The sequence below is a fragment of the Cibotium barometz genome, chromosome 49 (assembly GCF_041138505.1).
Source record: "Cibotium barometz isolate CiBa-2024 chromosome 49, ASM4113850v1, whole genome shotgun sequence".
NCBI lineage: Eukaryota > Viridiplantae > Streptophyta > Polypodiopsida > Cyatheales > Cibotiaceae > Cibotium > Cibotium barometz.
Genome location: NC_141094.1, coordinates 24,952,201 through 24,971,174, shown reverse-complemented (window position 1 = coordinate 24,971,174; position 18,974 = coordinate 24,952,201). Strand labels below are relative to the sequence as shown.

The window sequence follows — 18,974 nt, the reverse complement described above, 5'->3', positions numbered from 1 at the left end:
TGTGTTTCCATTATGAAAAAATGTCTTATATCCAAGCCCGTGGACATACACAAGCATTAAAAGCTAGGCAATGTCTACATCGGAAAACAAATTCACAAGTGCAAGTCATTTCTAGGCAAACATGCATAATGCAAATGCATTTTAACTAGACAATCTCCCATCTTCCAAAGCATGAACACCAATATCTTGGATTCATACAGTAGTCATCTCGATTGTGTCTGTAACCTTCAACATGGGAATCTAGTAAAACAATCGGGTGTGCATTAGACCAACTATGGGGAATCTCTATCTATTGCCATCCAATGGACACAAGTATGAGCAATCTCAAGCATAGCACTATCCCATGGACAAACTACAGCTAGCCTCCAGTGCAGTGTCATCCAATAGAGTAAAAATTGACCAACTACACGCAATCTCCAATGCAGTGCCATCTCTAATGGACCAAATATGAACCAACTGCGGGCAATCTCCAGCGCAGTGCCATCCAATACACGAGTGTCTCTCATGGCCATAATTACCTTGCATCAAATCCTAGATTGGTTGTGCACTCGCCTTGAGCCATAGTTTTGTGTTGTTCTGTTCATACTCAAAAGAAGCCTTTTAGGATTTGAATGTCAACCTTGGTAAAAGTAAGTTCATGATCTTGAAACATGTATGAAAGGGATGTATATCTATGTGCATGAAACGAACGGGGAAGGAGGGGACGGTGTCTTGAAAGCTTTTTATGTGACTCCAAATCTTACAAGCCCACCTAGTCACATACTTTTAAAAACCCCAAAAGAAGGGCCTTAACATGGCAAATTCTTTTCAAAACAAAGCTCTTGTCCATGTATCAATATGCACAGGTACTACTTGCAGAAGCACTCCAAGTACCCAAATAAGAGCTTTCCCCATGTGATACTTATGAATGCCTCCCACTTAGGGCCCATTCAACCTTCCATGAATGTTTAAATACCATGCTATTTCTTTGACAGAATCTCTTTATGCAGACAACCACACAGACTTTAAAATATGGGGAAGATTGGAATTGTATGAGGAGGTTTCTGATTCGCATACCTCCACTGTCAGCCAAGGAGGCTAACAGACAGCCAATTATGTGGAATGACTTGATCTTGGATGAGTATGGTAGACCTCTTAGTGGGCTGGCTGGGAGACGCTCTTTCCCATAGTGCTGGATTAGGAGAGGCTTAAAAGCCTCACGGAGGATCACAGAGTGATGCTTATTCAGCATCTCAAGGGTGCTGGTCGGAGGATTGTGCAGATTGATGCTGCCACGCCCAACCATTGGATCACATGGACCTTCTTGGAAGGGTTTCATCACTCGTGGTTGTTGGAAGTCTTCTCAAAGACAAGTGCACCTTTACAGGTTATGGGCCTCCCCATGCCGGGGGAGGATGGCGCACCGATCTTTTTCTTTGAGCAGGATGGATGTTATTTGGAGAAATGTGACATGCAAAATATCACTAGGTGCATCTTGTGAAAGTTCTATGTAGAGCAAAGAAGCACTTTTATATTGATCCACCCCCACCCCCCCCCCCCCCCCCCCCCAGGGATGATCATAAATGCTTGGAGCCTTTGATTGTACAGTGGATTCCCTATTATAGGTATTTGCATTGGGACCCCGGTGAGTGGGAGTGGAGGGATGCTAGAGGGATGGTATCAACCCAATGAGAAGCATGCCTTTCGGTTCGGATTGCTCCTCATCCGGGTTCAAGTCGGCCTTCTTCTTCGATTAGCATCATGGCTAATCATTCTCCCTCGGCCGGGCGAACCATTGTTTTTTCCAAAGCCAAGCTCGCGGTCCTCTTCGCCAAAAACGAGAAAGACTCCAAAACGACCCTCATTGCCAGAATCTTTCGATCTCACCCTTCCCATCTCCAGGCTCGGGATTGGGTCCTAGAGGCTCTGCCTTCCGACCTCGCTCCACACTTTCGAGATGTCAGGTTGCTTGGAAGAGGTTTCTTCCAGGTGGATTTTGATTCCGAGGACATAGCCTTAGAGGTTTTGAAGGGCAGCCCTTTGCCGTTGGGCCCGAGGAAGGTTTTTTTTCTTCCCTACTCCAGCTATTTTGACCCTGTTGAGGAAGACCGGAACCGTTTCCCGATTACTCTCAGATTCCCACGTCTTCCTCGCGCATATTGGCCTATGCTAGAGGCCATCGGATCCGCCTTTGGGGTGGTTCTTCAAGTGCCCCCCTCTCCACGCTTTGCCAACATCTTCTGCCCAAGTGGTCACTGCCTCCGCGGATGCTGTCCCTAGGATCATGGTTCTTGCCCGTGACTGTGAGCTTTTTGAGGACTATGTTTTGCTTCCGGGCCCTAGTGGTCTTTTGAAGCAACGTATGGAGATTGCAAGTAAACCCGATCAGTGCCGGGTTTGTCACCAACAGGGTCTCTTTGCTCGAGATTGCCCTCGGGCTCAGGGTCGCAGGAGGCCTCTCAGGCGTCACCTCCCTTGGATCCTTCCCGTCCTACAGTCCGCCAGGTGTGGCCAGCTGTCTCTCACGCCCGTCCCCCTGGTGTGATTGATGGGAAGACCTCCTTGGATCTTGTACCTCAGATAGATGATGTTTCTGGGCAGAGGGATGTATCAGCTCATGCTTCTTTTCAAGCAGATGATACATCAGATCAGGATGATTTTGTTGAGTCCTCTTTACTTGGAGGGGGCGATATGCAGGATGCTCAGCGCAGTGGGGGTTCATGTACTGCAGGATTTTCAGCATGATGCCATTGCCCTTGATGCCCCGCAAGGCGCACAGGTTTCTCGTACATATACAGGTACTGTGCAAGGCCCCGGACAAGGGCATGTTAGTGGACTTTGCCCCATGGATTATCCTGTCCTCCAGCATTATGAGAGGCGTCCTCAGGCTGCCCATCCTCTTCTTAGATCGGGGGTCAAACCCTCTTCTCTTCCATGAGAATCGTCTCATGGAATGTTCAGGGCCTTAGAGGGCTTCCCACCCGTGGTAGGAAGCGCCTTCTGAAGGACCAGCTTCACCCTGCTGTTACAAATTGGATAGATCTCAGTGTGGCAAAACTGGTAAGATGCTTTCTGGCCACACCTTCTGGTCCTCGGCTGTTGGGACTAGAGGGGGTGTTTGTATTTAAGTGGCAGCATCTGTTATGCCTCATGTTATTGGGCACGGTGTTATCATCCCTGCTAGAGTGCAGTGGATCTTGATCATGCATGAGGGTCAGAAATTGGGAATCCTGAATATCTATGCACCTAATGTTAGAGGTGAAAGGGTGGCTTTTTAGGACACAAATGTCATTACCCAGGTTGATCATTGGATAGTGGGAGTAGACTTCAATATGGTTGAGCAACCTTCTGACAAGAAGGGTGGACACGAAGGCGGTTTACACCCTTTGGAGCAAGCCTCATGGGAGAGATTCACGCTCTGGACAGATTTTATGTGGATGATTGGTCCCTCGACAGAGAAGGCACCATTGCTATTATGCCTGGCACCACCAAATCCAATCATTGCCCCGTCGTTTTGTGTCTCAGGGAGCCTGGGGCTCGCTCGGCTTCTGCCCGTGTCCGTATCCCTGACTCTCTTTATCTAGATGCTGACATCTCCCTTGAGATCAGAGAGATATGGAGTTCTTGTGATGGTCCTGATCCTCGTCATAATATTGCGTTGGCTCTTGAGAGGACCAGCAATCATTATCATAGTGCTGCCTTGTCCAAGAAGGAGGCTCTGGACAAGGAGAGAGCTGTTAGGCGTAGGATTGCTGCTCTTTAGAGGGAACATGAAAAGCATGCACATGCGTCTTGGAATACAGACCTCTTGACCACAGTTAGAGCAGAGTTGCAGTTGGCCATGGACAGGAGGGCTGAGTTTGCGTTTCATGCGAACGAGGCTGTTTGGACTCAGATGGGTGGCAGATGGAGGAAGCTCGACTTGGCCTCTAGAGCTTTGGTGGTTAACCAAGTTTGGCTAGCCACGACTTGGTTTATTGCTTCGTGTTGGATTTTTCATAAGGGCTGCATTGGCCAGCTTCGTTGCCTTATTCGGAACTTTCTTTGGTCAGGGCTTGATGGAAATCCACACACCAGGGCCAGAGTTGCCTGGGAAACCATTATCACGCCTAAGCAGCAAGGGGGATTGAATATCATTGACCCTAAGCTGCAATGTAAGGCTTTGCTCTGTAAGCTTGTTGTTAGGGGCTTTCTTCCAAGCAATGAGCCGTGGAAAGACTTTCTCATGCAGCAGATCACGAAGTGTGTCCCTGTTCGCGGAGGTGACTGGACTCTTAGTTCACGCTTTATTTTTTCAGATGCAGTTCACCGCTCCCCTTCGTCCCCCTTGGTTAGGTCCCTCCTACGGGCCTGGGACTGCCTGAGGAGTTTTTTGGTACACATCCCCCCACGTTCAACGGAGGAAGCTAACCGGCAACCCATTCTGTGGAATGATTTGATCTTAGATGTGCATGGTAGGCCTCTTGGGGCAGCTATGCATATTCTCCGTGCTAGCTGGGAGACCCTATGTCCCACAGTGCTGGCTTGGAAGAGGTTTCAAAGCCTGACCGAGGTACAAAGATTGGATGTCACGCAGCATTTGAGAGTTTCTAGCTGGAGGATTGCACAGATTGATGCAACCATTCCCAACCACTAGATTAATGGATCTTTTTTGGAAGGTCGTCATCATTCTTGGTTTGGGGTTTTCTTTGGGACAGGTGTTCCTCTTCAGGTTATGGGTATCTCCTTGCCTAGGGAGGATGATGTACCAGTTTTTTATTCTGTACATGATGTATGGCAGCTAGAGAGATGTGATGTGCAGGACCTTATTGAGGGCCCCCAGATTCGTCCAACCAGAGTTGTTGGCAGGTTAGGGAAGCATGTCTTTGTTGACACCCCCCCCGCCCCCCCCCGGGATGATCACAGAGAGTGTTAGCCTTTGGTTGTATGGTGGCTGCCCTATCAAACATTTGCATTGGGACCCCCGGTGAGTGGGAGTGGAAGGATGCTTGTAACCCTTTGAAAAGCATGCCTTTTTTCAATTATACGGTGCGGAATGCCAAACATCTTATCTTGGGACACATTCAGAGTGTCGCTACTCTTAGACCCCATTGGGAGTCTTACGGCATTTCGATTGACATTTAGAGGGTATTTCGGGGGAGATTGTGGCATTCTTATAGTAGGAAGCCACAGATTTCCTCCTTTATCTGGGTTTCTTTTCATGGTGGTCTGGCTACCAATCAGTGGAGGTTTGTTACTGGTGCTTGCCCAGCATGCCCTAGATGTGCACGAGTTTCGGAGTCAGTTTACCATAGTTTATGGGAATGCAGGGAAGCACAGAGGGTTTGGTCTGCGATTGCACACCTCTTTGGTAGGATTAAGAGGAATGCTATCATTTCTTTTGGTTCTATCATTTGGTTGACACAGTCTGGGCCTCAGCTGAGGTTCGAGGGGACTGACAGGAGCTTGGCCATTATGGTTAGGCAAGGAGTTGCTCGGCAGTGTTGTCTTCAAGATTTGCCACTTTCTCACTTTGTCTCTCCGGCACGGAGGTTAGACAGTTCTTGGGAGATTATTGCTAGCATCTCAGCCTGGAATATCTGGAAGGCTAGATGCACTGAGGCCATTGAGGGTACTCCCGTTCTTGTTTCTCAGTGTCTTTGCAGGATTTGGAGTAATATTATTCACACCATTATGGCGACCTGGGCCAGAATCCAGGGATCTTCGAGGGCTGTGGAGAGGAAGCGCGCCCACTTTATGAGAGAGTGGGACATTGGTATCTTTTTCACATCCTCTCATTCGGGACCCTATTGGCAGCACAGGGCTCCTGATTGGTTGAGATCTCCACCTTGCTTGGTGTGAAATCTCCATTTTGTAAAATTTTTCATACTTAATAGAAGTCTCCTTTCTGGAAAAAAAAGAAGCATGCCTTTCCTTACTTATATTGTGAAGAACGCCAGGCATCTCATCCTGGGACGAATTCAGAGACTCCATACCCTTAGATCTCATTGGGAGGCTTATGATATCACACATGACATTCAGAGGACTTTTTTGTGGAGGTTGTGGCACTCTTATAGGAAGAAACAGCTTTCCTCCTTTATTTGGCTTTCTCTACTTAGTGGTCTTGCCACCAACCACTGGAGATCAATCATTGGTGTTACTGGTGCATGCCCAAGATGTGCACGAGCTTCACAGACAGTCTACCATTGCTTACGGGAGTGCAGGGAAGCACAAAGGATTTGGACTCCAATAGCACAGTCTACCATTGCTTATGGGAGTGCAAGGAAGCACAAAGGATTTGGATTACGATAGTACATCTCTTTGGAAGGATGAAGAGGGAGGCTTACATTTCTTTTGGTGCTATCATTTGGTTGACACAGTTGAGTCCACATCTCAGGTATGAGGGGAATGACAGGCATCTGATCATTATGATCAGCTCAGCGGTGACGTCTTCAGGACCTGTCGGAGTCAGGATACGTCCCACCTACAGAAGTTGGTCAGTGCATGGGAGATTATTGCTAGCATCGCAACCTAGCACATTTGTAAGGCTAGACACACTATGACCATTGAGGGCATTTTGGTTTATGATACACAATGCATTTGCAGGATTTGGAGTGATATCATCCACACCCTCATGGTGGCCACTTGGTCCAGAATTGAAGTATCTTCGAGGGCTGCGGAGAGAAGGCACAGCCAATTTATGAGAGCGTGGAATCATGGCATCTTTTTCACTGCCACTCATATGGGACCTTGTTTGCAGCACAAGGTACTTGATTTTCCTCTTGTTTGGTTTGAAATACTTCATAGAGATCTCTTTTCCAGGAAACAAAAATATTGGGAAGAAAAAAATTGAGTGAACTTACCTATAGTAAGGGAGACATGTGAAACTCTAAAATTCGCATTTTCCACATGCTTAACTCTTTTGGCTTGATCAATCCCTATAAAAGATGGCATACGCCTATCCAAGGCCTTGTCCCTTTCTAAAAGGAGACTCTCCACTGATAGAACCTGTCAATAACAGCAAAAACAGCATGTCTGCTCAAAAAGAAAGAAGAGAAGACATGGAGCATTCACTTTTAAAGCAAAAAGAGAACAGGGCGCATGCATGAATACATGCTACAAAATACATCAGTAATTCAATTTAGGTTGATTATTTGGCTCAGTGTACCATTTAAGAGACAAACGTGTCCGATATAACACAAAGCAAAGAAAATTGTAAAAAGTGGACTAGGGAACCTTCTAGCTTTGACCAATGGACCAGTCCTAGGATATCCCATCATACTACCCAGGTGCACTCCTTGGAGACAATTTCAGCGCAGCTCCATGTCCACCAACCGATTCAGGAAAATTCTTACCATTAGAGTAATAGAGACCAAGGCCCCACACCAAACGAGCTCAAACAAACATGCAGAGAGCCACGATCATACAAAAGCATCAGATGCACCACAGCCCCCCCTTGACCCAGAGACACTTGTTGCAGAGACACTTGTTGCAGAGGCCGAGAAGCAGATGCTACATAGGTATCTAAAGGTCCTCTCTCACAGAGCCATATACATTTGCATCTTGCCACCCTTACAGGCAGCCTTTCTAGTCAACCATTTTCAGCATCTACTTTAAGGTAGTCAGATAGTTGTTTTACTTTTTTAAGCATATTTTCAACACAATGTGCATGATATATACACTTTTGTTGTATTACTTGGCTTCATAGACGTTAATTTTATTTTATTTTCGTTCTACTCAGACTGATGCGCATTACCACGTTCCTCACTCGCTCCTCCGGCAGTTATTCTTTTTTGAGGAGTTATCTTTATTCTTTTTTTTTTTTCAGAAAAGAGACTTCTAGAAGGTAGGGAGATCTCAACCACTCAGGGGCAGTATGCTGCCATGAATGCCCCGTAGGGATGGAGGAGAAGAAAATACCATGGTTCCACTCTCTCATAAATCTGTTGTGTTTTGTCTGCGCTGCAGCTCTAGAAGATGCCTGTATGCAGGCCCAGCCTCCAGGTGGCCAAAAGAGTGTGAACGATGTCACTCCATATGCTGCAAATACCCTGGGTGTATGTTTGCTTTATTTGTCATTTTCTGTCTTTGTGTGGAAAATCAAGGCATATCCTTGAGTTGATGCCAGCGTTCAAAAAAAAAAAACTCGACAAAGCAAAGGTTTTTTTGAGTGTGTTTGTCCTATTATACTTAATGAAAGACTTCTTTTTTTGAGTGTGTTTGTCCTATTATACTTAATGAAAGACTTCTTTTTTAAGGCCTACTGCAAAGAGAAACATTGATACAGAATTTACCCTGCATTGAATTTTGAGCAACGTGGGTACATGAGAATTGCTGCGATCAAATCCAAATGTTGCATCAATCCTAGTAGGCTCCTCCTGAACCTTCTCAAATTTATCAAGAACCCAAAAGCCTCCCTTGTGAATTGCCAAAGTTTCATTGCTTGCTGTAGAGCTGCTCTCTCGAACACTGCAAACTACTATCAACGTGGAGGGAATACACTTCAGTATCACATCTCCATTTGCAGACCTGCAGATAAACATATGTATGATTTCACATACACAGCTCTACCATCTACTTGATGTTTTTGTCTTCCTACAAAAGAAGGCATGGCTTACAGCTGCAAAAGAGCTCGGTGCATTGCCACAACTGCCCCTGGTCCAAATCCAGTAGGAAGGCCACAATGATCAAGATCACAGGTAACCATTACCTGTAGATCATTTTTGATAAAAATTAAATAAATAATTAGAAGCTACACACACCAGAGATGAAACTTTCATACTGATCAATCTCATAGTGAGGACATTGATACGCATACCTAAATCCTTACCAAATGAGAACTCCTCAAGTCCTTCACAAACAGCATCTTGGAGTCAAAGCTTCTATGCTGCTCTGTGGACATGCACTGAGCTTTTGAGAAAGACAATGACTGTCTTAATTTAAAGCTTTCAATTATGCCACAAAAAGAGGTTAGAGCACCCTTTAAAAGTCCGTTGTGTGTTAAATGCTCCCAAGTGTCGGATGATTTTCCATTGTCAAGAACCTCTCTCACAGACAACACAGGAGAAAGATACGCTTTTGCATCTTCTAGAGCAGAATTGAAGCTGTCCTGAAAAGTTGATGGGAGCGTCAAAATAACATCAACCAACGGCAACTTTGATCTACTCTCAGCCATCACCTGCAGGACAGAATAAAAGGCATTTTGAAGAGCTCTTTGAGGAGCACAAATCCTTCTTTCAAACCCTTGATTCAGGAAAAATGGACTGAGAAAAACTCAAAAATCAACATCTATTTGCAAACAATGGCTTGTTAGGGACAGCAAACAAGTACGCCTATTTTGTAATACAACATTACCTAGAAAAAAGACCACAAAGTTGCCTACCTTCTGCATCCCCTCAGAATACACCGTCGTGTCACAATCAAATTCGGCCACCAGGCTCCAAAACTGGCTTCCTGCATGCACTGTCATCACTGTAGAACCTGGCAAAGATTCTACAAGGAAGCACTGACCGATCTCGATGACCTGTAAGAAAAGGGCATCAAGGGATTTGAATGCTTCACATCAAATCTTTATCTTCCTTCCCATCATGGAAATCACAAGGTGAAGGGAGATACCTCATGATAGGCAATATCCTTATCACTGAACCGAAGTAGTCTCCTCATCTTGGACCCACTGACCGTATTGTGTTCTTTGAGTAAAGAGGGATGATTAGTATATGCATAGAATCCAGTACGTCCCTTTCCACCATCCACTACTCTGTCCAACATGCCATGGACTTCGGAACCTTTTCTTGATTGGCACAATCTGGAAACTGTGCATACAACAGAAGAATCCTGTACTTCTGTCATCTTCTCTGTTCCAAACAGCCACCGGGGCTCATCGAGAATGTGAACACTGTAAGGAAGTCTAACTACCTCCACACAGAAGCTCAAATTGCAGTCATCTGTTTGCTTGCCAAAAGACTTAAAGAAAGAGTCACTTATCAGACATGTGTGAAAGTAATAACTGTTGCAAAAGGACATGAATAATAGTGCTCAAGAAGATCACCTTGAATCTTAAGGGATATTTATGTAATACAAAAAGTATATCAAAACTGCATGTGGACTCTTTGTTTGCCTCGAAGAGTGAAGGCCTCGCGTGCATCCCCGGAAACTTGTCACTAAAATTAAGGTGTCTTATATCTTGCATAAAGCATGCCTCTTTGATGGAGAAAATTAAAAAGAGTGAGATTAAACTAGCAGCTTCCCTGTTGACTGTGGTCCCTTTTAGAATGTTATACCAAGATAATGGGAAATTCCTCATGTCTAAACTGATGTCAGAAGAAGGGTCCAGGTAGCCCTCAATCACAAGCTTATAGGTTGTAACCTGCAATAGACAAGCAGACTAGACATCAAACTCTGAGATGATATGAAATTTCTCAATAGTCGGATCCCTATCAAATCCAAGAGTTTTAATTCAGCACACTATGCACGAAAGCAAACTAAAATATTATTATAAAAGAAGTTTCTAGCGCTTTTTTTTGCAAGAAAGAGACTTCTATTAAGTATGAAGGAATCAACACAAAATCACGGCTAGAAACCAGAAATCCCCATCATAGAGTGTAAGTTAACTGCAGCCAGCAGTCAGGGGCATGGTGATGCCAAGAATCTAGTGGGAGTCGAAGAGAAGATCCCATGATCACATTCCCTCATGAAGAGAATGTGCTTTGCTTGTGTTGATCTAGAAGGTCCTTGTATACAGGCCCAAGTGGCCGTAAGGGTATGTATATATAATATCTCCCCATATGGTACAAATGCACTCAGTTGTCATACATCTATGATCTGGGTGCCCTTGATCGCCTCAGCACATCTAGCCCTCCATATCTCCCAAGCAATGATGCTAGCAATAATCTCCCAGGTGGTATCAAGTGTGGTGATGATCTGGGTGCCCTTGATCGCCTCAGCACATCTAGCCCTCCATATCTCCCAAGCAATGATGCTAGCAATAATCTCCCAGGTGGTATCAAGTCTCCCCACGGACAGTGTGGTGACATGTGACCAAGGAATATCTGAAGTGTGCAGCTTTGGGCCATCCCACTGTGTATCATGATAGCAGAGTCATGGTCCTCACCCTCATAGAAAACCTGTGGTCCGAACTGAGTGAGCCAGGCAATAGAGCCCCAAGTGATGTATAAAGTACCTCTCTTTGTCTGCCTAAAAGCCGAGCTATGGAGCTCCATATCCACTAGGCAACTCTGCAACCCCAGAAGCAATGTTGTACAGTCTCAGAGGCTATCAAGCATCTTGGGGAAGCTGAATCTGCACCAAAGATAGCTCTCCACTCACTGGTTAACAGGGAGACCACCGTGTAGCAATAACCAAAAAAAAGGGGATCTGACTCTTCCTATAAGAGTGCCAAAGCCGATGCCAAACCTCTTCTGAATCAATGGAGTAACCCCAAAGCTTTCCCAGTTTGGCCTGAGGGTAGGAATCCTCTATGAATCTAGTAATAGTCTGGCATTCCTCAGAGTGTAACTGAAGAAAGGCAAACTCTTCAAGGGATTGGCTACATCAATCCATTCCCACTCACCAGGATCCAATGGGAGATGTTAAATGAGACATCCACCATAAAGCCATAGGCACCAAGAACCTTGAGTCTCACACTCAAGGGGGGGTTGAGTTAGAGAAAGCCAACCATCAGCCGGTTACCCCAGTTACCTCGGAGGAGTTTGAGCAAGCTATATATAAAGAGTTCTTGCCTGAAAATGAACATCATCGTGCTTGGACCGCCTAGGATGAGTGTAAAATGTCTGGAAAACCTCTAGACCAATTTATCGTCTCCAACAAGGAGTGCATCCTTAAGCTTAAGGGCATAGATGAATTTCAAAAGGTTAGGGTGTTTATAAGACCTGGATTACCGTTTGCATGTGCAATGAGAATCTCCTGAGATTCAAGAAGATGCAATTAAAAATGCCTATATTTTCCATGATACTTTGAAGTCTAAAGTAAAGCAACCTGAGTTTGCACAAGGCTCAGGATATTTTAAGAAATTTGAATGGAGAGGACAATTTTAAAGAAACTGAAGGTGCTTCTCAGGGGAACCCCAAGGAGCCAAAATCAAGGTATCCCACTATTTCTTCAGAGAGGGCCAAAGAAAAAGACCTTTGCTTTAGATGCATGAGTCCGATCACTTCGCTTTTAAGTGCCCAAAGAAAACAGAAGAGGATACGAAGGGAAACTATCAACAAAAGCAAGTGCATTCCATGCAAAAGATGCTCTTTGCAGGTGCTGAGGCTTACCATGAGAATAGTTGTATTGTTTATCATCCGCAGCCTGCTATGTGGGAGCCTACTCTTGGACCACATGATCAATAGACCAATGCCTCCCGGAGCGACCCACAACTCTCACAAGGCAAAGGACAGCTGCAGGGATGAAGTCATGGGTGTCACATCTCATCAATCTCCATCCAAACAGGATAGTACAAAATAAGGAATCTCCGTCCTGGCCCTCATCTGGCACGGCTAATACTTGCAACAGTACACCTGTCCTGGAAAAGCACCCAGCCATATGGGGGAATACTCATCAATCTACTCAATCCATCTATGATTACCACTGAGGTGACGGGGATTGTCAGTCTGTCTCATCCTCTGATATCAGGATCCTTTGTCTCAAGAAGGGTCTCGTCCTGCTCCAAGCTCTAGATATAGCTGAAATGAGGGGAGACGAAGGCGCTCTACAATCTACCTCTGTGAAGATGAAACGAATGATGTGTTTAAAATTAGGCCTGGGATTAATTGTTTGCACACAGGCTTGTACTGAAACATGGCTATGCACAAACATTGGAGCAAAGAGAGAGAGAAATGAAATGAAATGAAATGATATGATATATTAATGTCTTTAAGAGGCCATAGTGGCCTATGAGACCAAAACTGAGAGTACATCTGAAGTTGGTGTCTCATCAAAGAGAACAACTAAATGAGACTAAAAAGTACAATAAACTGATTGTCCTACAGTTATAAGAATAGAACTTTGCCCTCTCCTTAGATCAAGTATCTCCGCCATGGGGCTGTCTAAATGGAGAGGTCGTAGAAGCGAGGTAGATGCCTCCTATCTGCCAAGAGAGTCTCTCTGTGTCTCCTCAGCTCAAGTAGAAACAATCCCAGGCATCTCTGATCCTCAAACTCCATGACCCTACGTAACGGCCCAAAACCCTCTCGGAAGAGGTAGTGATATCTCCCTCGGATCTCATAATAGACTGTACATTGGCAAATGTAGTGTTCCTCTATCTCTACCTCCTAGTAGCATAGCTGACACATGCGGTCATCCAAGATCTGATGCACATAACGCCCTGTCTCAATCCGCAGCTGGTGTGATGAAGTCCGGATTTGTCCAATGGCACAACGTATCCCATGTGATAGGTCTACATCCATGTATGCCAGGCGGGTGATAAAATCATCCAGTGAGAGGTGTAGAAAATGGCTCTTGTAATGAGCCATTTTTGTGCCTAAGGGCTCAAGGGGGCTAGTCCATGTCCTCTCTGTGTCCACTCTAATGATATCCATCCTGATCACGCGGTTTTGCTCTGGGCGGGTGAGATCCAAAAATAAACAATCCAGACTGTACTGAAAGGGTGGTAGTGCCTCTATCCACAAACCATGTAGGTCAGACCATGACCTCATCTGAGCATACCAACAATGAGTATCTCCATCCTCTGCCAACTGTATGGATGAGGACCAAGGTCAATGCCAATCACGAGTACCTCTGCTGAGGGAGCTCCCATAGCCGCTGTAAAAAGGTAATTGCCTAGGGTCACTACTGGTGCGGCACCCAGCTCAACCCAAACAATCTCATGTGGTACGGATGATTTGCTCCGAATCATGCGGGCAATCATCATAATCAATGCTCTCCATTTGCCTCCATCCCTCATCCGTCCCTCTCTGAAGTCTATGATGTATGCTGGGTCCCCAAATTGTAGCTCCGTACAAGAGGGTCGGTGTGACAAGCGTATCAAATAGCCACAATTTGGTGCGCGGCTCCGGAAACTGTATGTGTGCACACTGTCTCTCAAGTGCCCCCAAGGCTGCATGCCCTCGAGCTAATCTAGCTGCTGCTACCTCCTTCAGGGAGAAACGCGGTCCTGTGAAAGTAACTCCCAAGTAGACATATGACCTGACGTACTCAACCGGCTCCCCTCGCAAAGTGAATTGAGGCTCTGATCTCGTCACCCATGCCTATGTGGTGTTAAACACAATAACCTTGGTTTTCCCACGGTTCACTCTCAAATCTCTATCCGCACAAAATGCCTATAATGCATCCAGATGTCTCGGTAATCCCTCCGGAGAGTCTGAGATTAGAACAATATCATCAGCATATAACAAGATGTGTATCAACACCCCTGCCAGGCATGCCCCTGGGCCTCCCAATCTCTCTACATAATCGAAGACCACATCACTGTACAGGCCAAAGAGGGTGGGCGATAGTGGCCATCCCTATTTCACCCCTATCATGCTGGTCACCATATCAGATAGTCTGCCTGAAGCTCATACTCTGCCTGTCACAGACTCATACAAAGCATATATCCCCCACTGCATATCCTCAGGTACCTCAATGTCATGCAATCTATGTATAAGCCTAGAACGTGGTACGGTATCGAAAGGCTTTGCGGAGGTCCACAAAGTAGCAGTATATCCTTCTCTTCTATGCCCTGCCCTCTTCAATAAGTGCCCGAAGTGTCAGTATGTGATCCAAGGTGGTAAATCCTCTCCTAAAGCTGGCTTGTCCATGTGCTAGGTGACCATGCCTCTGTTGAGCTGATGTCGAGAAGACCAGAGATCCAAAAATGACGAGTTGTTGCATGAGTTGAATATCCAGGAGGTCCACGACTTGAGAAGGCATGTTGATGAAGAAGAGAGTGCGGGGGTAGCTGCTGCATGTGCAGTACTAGAGGACAGGCCGGTAAGCTCAAGTAGAGAGGCGGCAGCACCATGATGAACCCCCGCACAGCAGCAAGAAGGAGAAGACGGGCAGTTGTTGGCGCAGATCTGGAGTTGCAAGCTGGAGCAGAATCAACAGGCCGAGCAGAGACAAACGGGGCAGGTTGGTATGGCGGGCAGAAAAAAACGCAACTATGGCTGCAAACAGACTGTGGATAGGCTGAGGGAAGAGGCGGCGGGTGGTTTGGAAGGCAGTGTTGGCAGATGCCCATGCTGCAATCCACGCAGAAGATATTCCTCTCATTTTTCTTCAGATGAAGGTGATCGTTAGTGCAAGCTGCAAAGAACTTCTCGGAAAGCAAAGCTTCTAGCCACTCTGGCTTCTGCGGCAAGGCGGCTGCTGTGAGCGTGTATCCCACCATGGCGTGATGAAGAGCAATTCAAAAAGGTGGTACCGAGAATGAGGATGGCTATGGCGACGAGGAGCTCAGACGAGAGAGAGAGAGAGAGAATTGAACCAACAAACACCAGCGTGCTGCGCTGAATTGAGTGGGACAGCTTGGAGAGAATGGCGAAAGCTCAGAGGAAAAACAGGGAAACCCTAAAACCATGGCTCTGATACCATGTAGAAAATATGAAAGCAAAAGCAGACTAGAAATGAAACAAGAACACAAATGAAAGACAAAGAGTTACCTTGAGATGAGTGTAGACAAGACACAAGATTGATTCTTTCATTGATGTGACACCTACAATTTATAGGTGAGAAGTACAAGATTGAGTAGACTCACTTATGGGATAAATGTAGAGGTGCCACATGGCACTAGACTCAAGACACAAAGACTTAACTGAAACTAGACTAGAGAAATAGTACACCTAGTGTGCACTTATTTCCAACAGCCTCTCTGCCAAGCGGCTCAACTCAAGAGGCTATGCACCAAGAGATCACGACAGAGGATGTAGGATTGCAGAGATCAGCACGGGATGAGGGGGGATATTACAGATGATGGTAGGCATTTTCTCACACTCGCGGGAGTGCAGATGGGTTGGTCATATACAATGGCCTATCGAGATGGCAAGGATCAAATGCTCTCACACACAGGCCTATAACTCCTATCTACCATAACTCTATCTGCTCTGTGCCTATACGTGCATTAGAGTCTCCCAATAGTAATATGTCTCCCATGCTGGCAAACCTCATGATATCATCATATAGTGGCGTATAGGGCGACTCTCCTGATGGTGCAAACCTGGAGTGGATTGGGAGAAAGTAGCATACCGCCACATATATCTCACGGAGCCCCTCAGCATTTTCGGACCCACATGTACCACGCATCTGCATCTCTATGTACGACATGTATTTTGTCACGAAGCTCCTCCCTGAAAAGTATTGTCCCTCCTCCAGATCCTATGGTGCTTCCCACTGTGCGTGGCTGACGGCGGAACACTGATTCCCATCTATAACCTTGCACGTCAAGAAGCCTCTTGTTTGTGCACTAATGGGTCTCCGTATACATAGTAATATCACTGTGTCTGAAAGTATCCTCAAAGTGTCCTGCATTTGTTCTAAGCCCTCCATTGCAATTCCAAACCGTGAATCGCAAGGTCTCATAGGCCGTGCACCGTCAGGCGGGCCTCCTCTCCGTAATGATGATTCGACCATCTCTGTATACCACCCATTTCCCCTCTTTCCTTGCCTCAAGCACACGCGGCATGTGTTCCTTACAGTGTGCTATCTGTGCCGGTGTAAGGTCCTCATCCAAATAAATCTTTTCCCCCTTAAGGGCCATCCTTTTGGAGAGGAAGACCTTCTTCTTCTCCAAGTCACCAAACCTGATGGTCAATATCTTCGCCCTGGTTTCATCTCTCCCTACTCGCCATGCTCCGGTAATGGGTACATCAGTGGCTCCAATTTTTGTTGCAAGAGCTTTTGCATCCTCTTGGGGATTTCCCTTATCTTCCCACCCAACTACGCGTACATATAAGACACGTGCCCGTCTCTTGGCTTCCTCTTCCAATGTAGCATTCATCACCTCTACTTTATTGACTGGTGTATCCTTCTGCTTTTTTACTATTTCAATCCATGGGTTGATTTCCTCAATTTGTTTCTTTGTGGCACTCGCAATTTCAGCCCATGAATGCATTTCCTTCTCACCTGTAGCCACTTTTACCTTACATGATTCCAAAGTGTTTTGCATTTCTCTGATTTCTTTTTCGCGGTCAGCCATACATGTCTTCAATGTGCCTTCGTATGATGCAACTGTTGTGCCAATCTCCCGGAGCATGTCATCCTTCCATTTCTGCATCTCTTTTTTCATTTCCGTGTGCATCAAGGCTTGGGCTAATTCCATCTCAACCCGTGCTTGGGCTTGCATTTCTCCCTTCAATTGGGCATATATCTATTCCTTCAGCGTTTCGTATATCACTTTCTTTTGGTCATGCATCTGCTCAGTCCATTCCTTTTCAAGCTCTTGTCGCATGGTGCTCATCTCTATCCTTATGTGCAGCTGTATCTCCTCATAGAGTGCCTCATCTCATCGGGCAATCTTCGCAAGCCTTCATGAGCCAAGGGACATAATCCCTTCCCTCAATCTTCTGTGGTAGGCGTTTGGAGCCTTCGTGGGGGTGTGAAAGATTGTTTCACCATTGTGTTCTCCCTCCTAAGATTGAGACATGTTTACCCCTAGTTGCTACCTTGAGGGCCTGGGCAAGGGTGGGTGGGAAAATGGGGGCAACTCCCTATGCACAGAGCAAACACAGACGCCGCACAGCAGACAGGCGACTGCCTATGCACAGAGCAAGCAGAGGCGCACAGGTGGACGGAGCAGACACAGGCGCGAAGACAGGGGCGCGAAGAGCAAGCAGAGGCGCGCAGGTGGGCAGCGCAGACAGAACAAGCAAAGGCGCAAAGACAAAGGCACACAGAGCAGGCAGAGGCGCGCAAGTGGGAAGCGCAAGTGGGCAACGTAGAAAGAGGCGTGAAGGCTACATGCTGGACAGTGAGAGAGCATTACATACACCGAGAGAGAGAGAGAGAGAGAGAGAGAGAGAGAGAGAGAGAGAGAGAAATGAAATGAAATGATATGATATATTAACGTCTCTAAGAGGCCATAGTGGCCTATGACACCAAAACTGAGAGTATATCTGAAGTTGGTGTCTCATCAAAGAGAACAACTAAAACTGACTAAAAAGTACACTAAACTGATTGTCCTACACTTATAAGAACAGAACTATAAGACTCCGAGATGAAACTGAGCAGAAAATATTGGAAAATACTGAAAAATGTATATCAGGTAGATCCATGTATGCTGATCAGTTGAAGTGTTGCCCTCTCCTTAGATCAAGTATCTCCACCATGGGGATGTCTAGAATGCAGACGTCGTAGAGGCGAGGTAGGCCCCTCCGATGCCGAGCAATAATGGCTCTGATCTGGCGATGGTGAGGATGCTGTGGTCGGGATCCTGGTGGGCGTGGCCGACGAGCACGACATAAGATAACTGCTCTATCAGTGGTGACTCCCTGGGAGCGTGGTCGGTGCCCTGATGGCCCAATAAAGGAGGTATCAGGAGGTGTGTCGGCTGGGTTGCTGGCGCTGGTGCCGAAGAAATCTGTCAGGGTCCTCTGTCTAGGTACATCATGGCTTGGCCTCGTGTCTGCCAAGAGGGTCTCTCTGTGTCTCCTAAGCTCAAGTAGAAACTATCCCAGGCATCTCTGATCCTCAAACTCCATGACCCTGCTTAACGGCCCAAAACCCTCTCGGAAGAGCCAGTGATATCTCCCTCGGATCTCATAATAGACTGTACATCAGCAAATGTAGCGTTCCTCTGTCTCTACCTCCTGGTAGCATAGCTAACAAATGCGGTCATCCACGATCTGATGCACATATCGCCCTGTCTCAATCTGCAGCTGGTGTGATGAGGTCCGGATCTGTCCAATGGCACAACGTATCCCATGTGATAGGTGTACATCCATGTACGCCAGGCGGGTGATAAAATCATCCGGTGAGAGGTGTAGAAAATGGCTCTTGTAATGAGTCATTTTCGTGCCCAAGGGCTCAAGGGGGCTAGTCCATGTCCTCTCTGTGTCCACTCTGATGATATCCATCCG

General features: G+C 46.3%; 1 protein-coding gene across 10 annotated transcripts in view; it reads right to left on the bottom strand.

Moving 5' to 3' along the window:
• The window catches only part of CTC1 (conserved telomere maintenance component 1), a 125,319-nt gene that overhangs the window by 9,634 nt on the left and 96,711 nt on the right, over positions 1–18,974 (bottom strand). For 7 of the 10 annotated variants that reach the window (XM_086786187.1, XM_086786180.1, XM_086786181.1 and 4 more), the window contains 7 exons: positions 10,007–10,324; positions 9,574–9,921; positions 9,341–9,481; positions 8,789–9,136; positions 8,577–8,668; positions 8,253–8,487; positions 6,822–6,966 (listed from right to left, as the gene is read on the bottom strand). In XM_086786187.1, coding sequence (XP_086642313.1) covers positions 6,822–6,966; positions 8,253–8,487; positions 8,577–8,668; positions 8,789–9,136; positions 9,341–9,481; positions 9,574–9,921; positions 10,007–10,324 — 1,627 coding nt within the window. Of the gene's footprint in view, positions 1–6,821; positions 6,967–8,252; positions 8,488–8,576; positions 8,669–8,776; positions 9,137–9,340; positions 9,482–9,573; positions 9,922–10,006; positions 10,325–18,974 lie in introns of those variants that run through there. The other 3 variants (XM_086786188.1, XM_086786189.1, XM_086786190.1) reach the window with 3 other exon arrangements.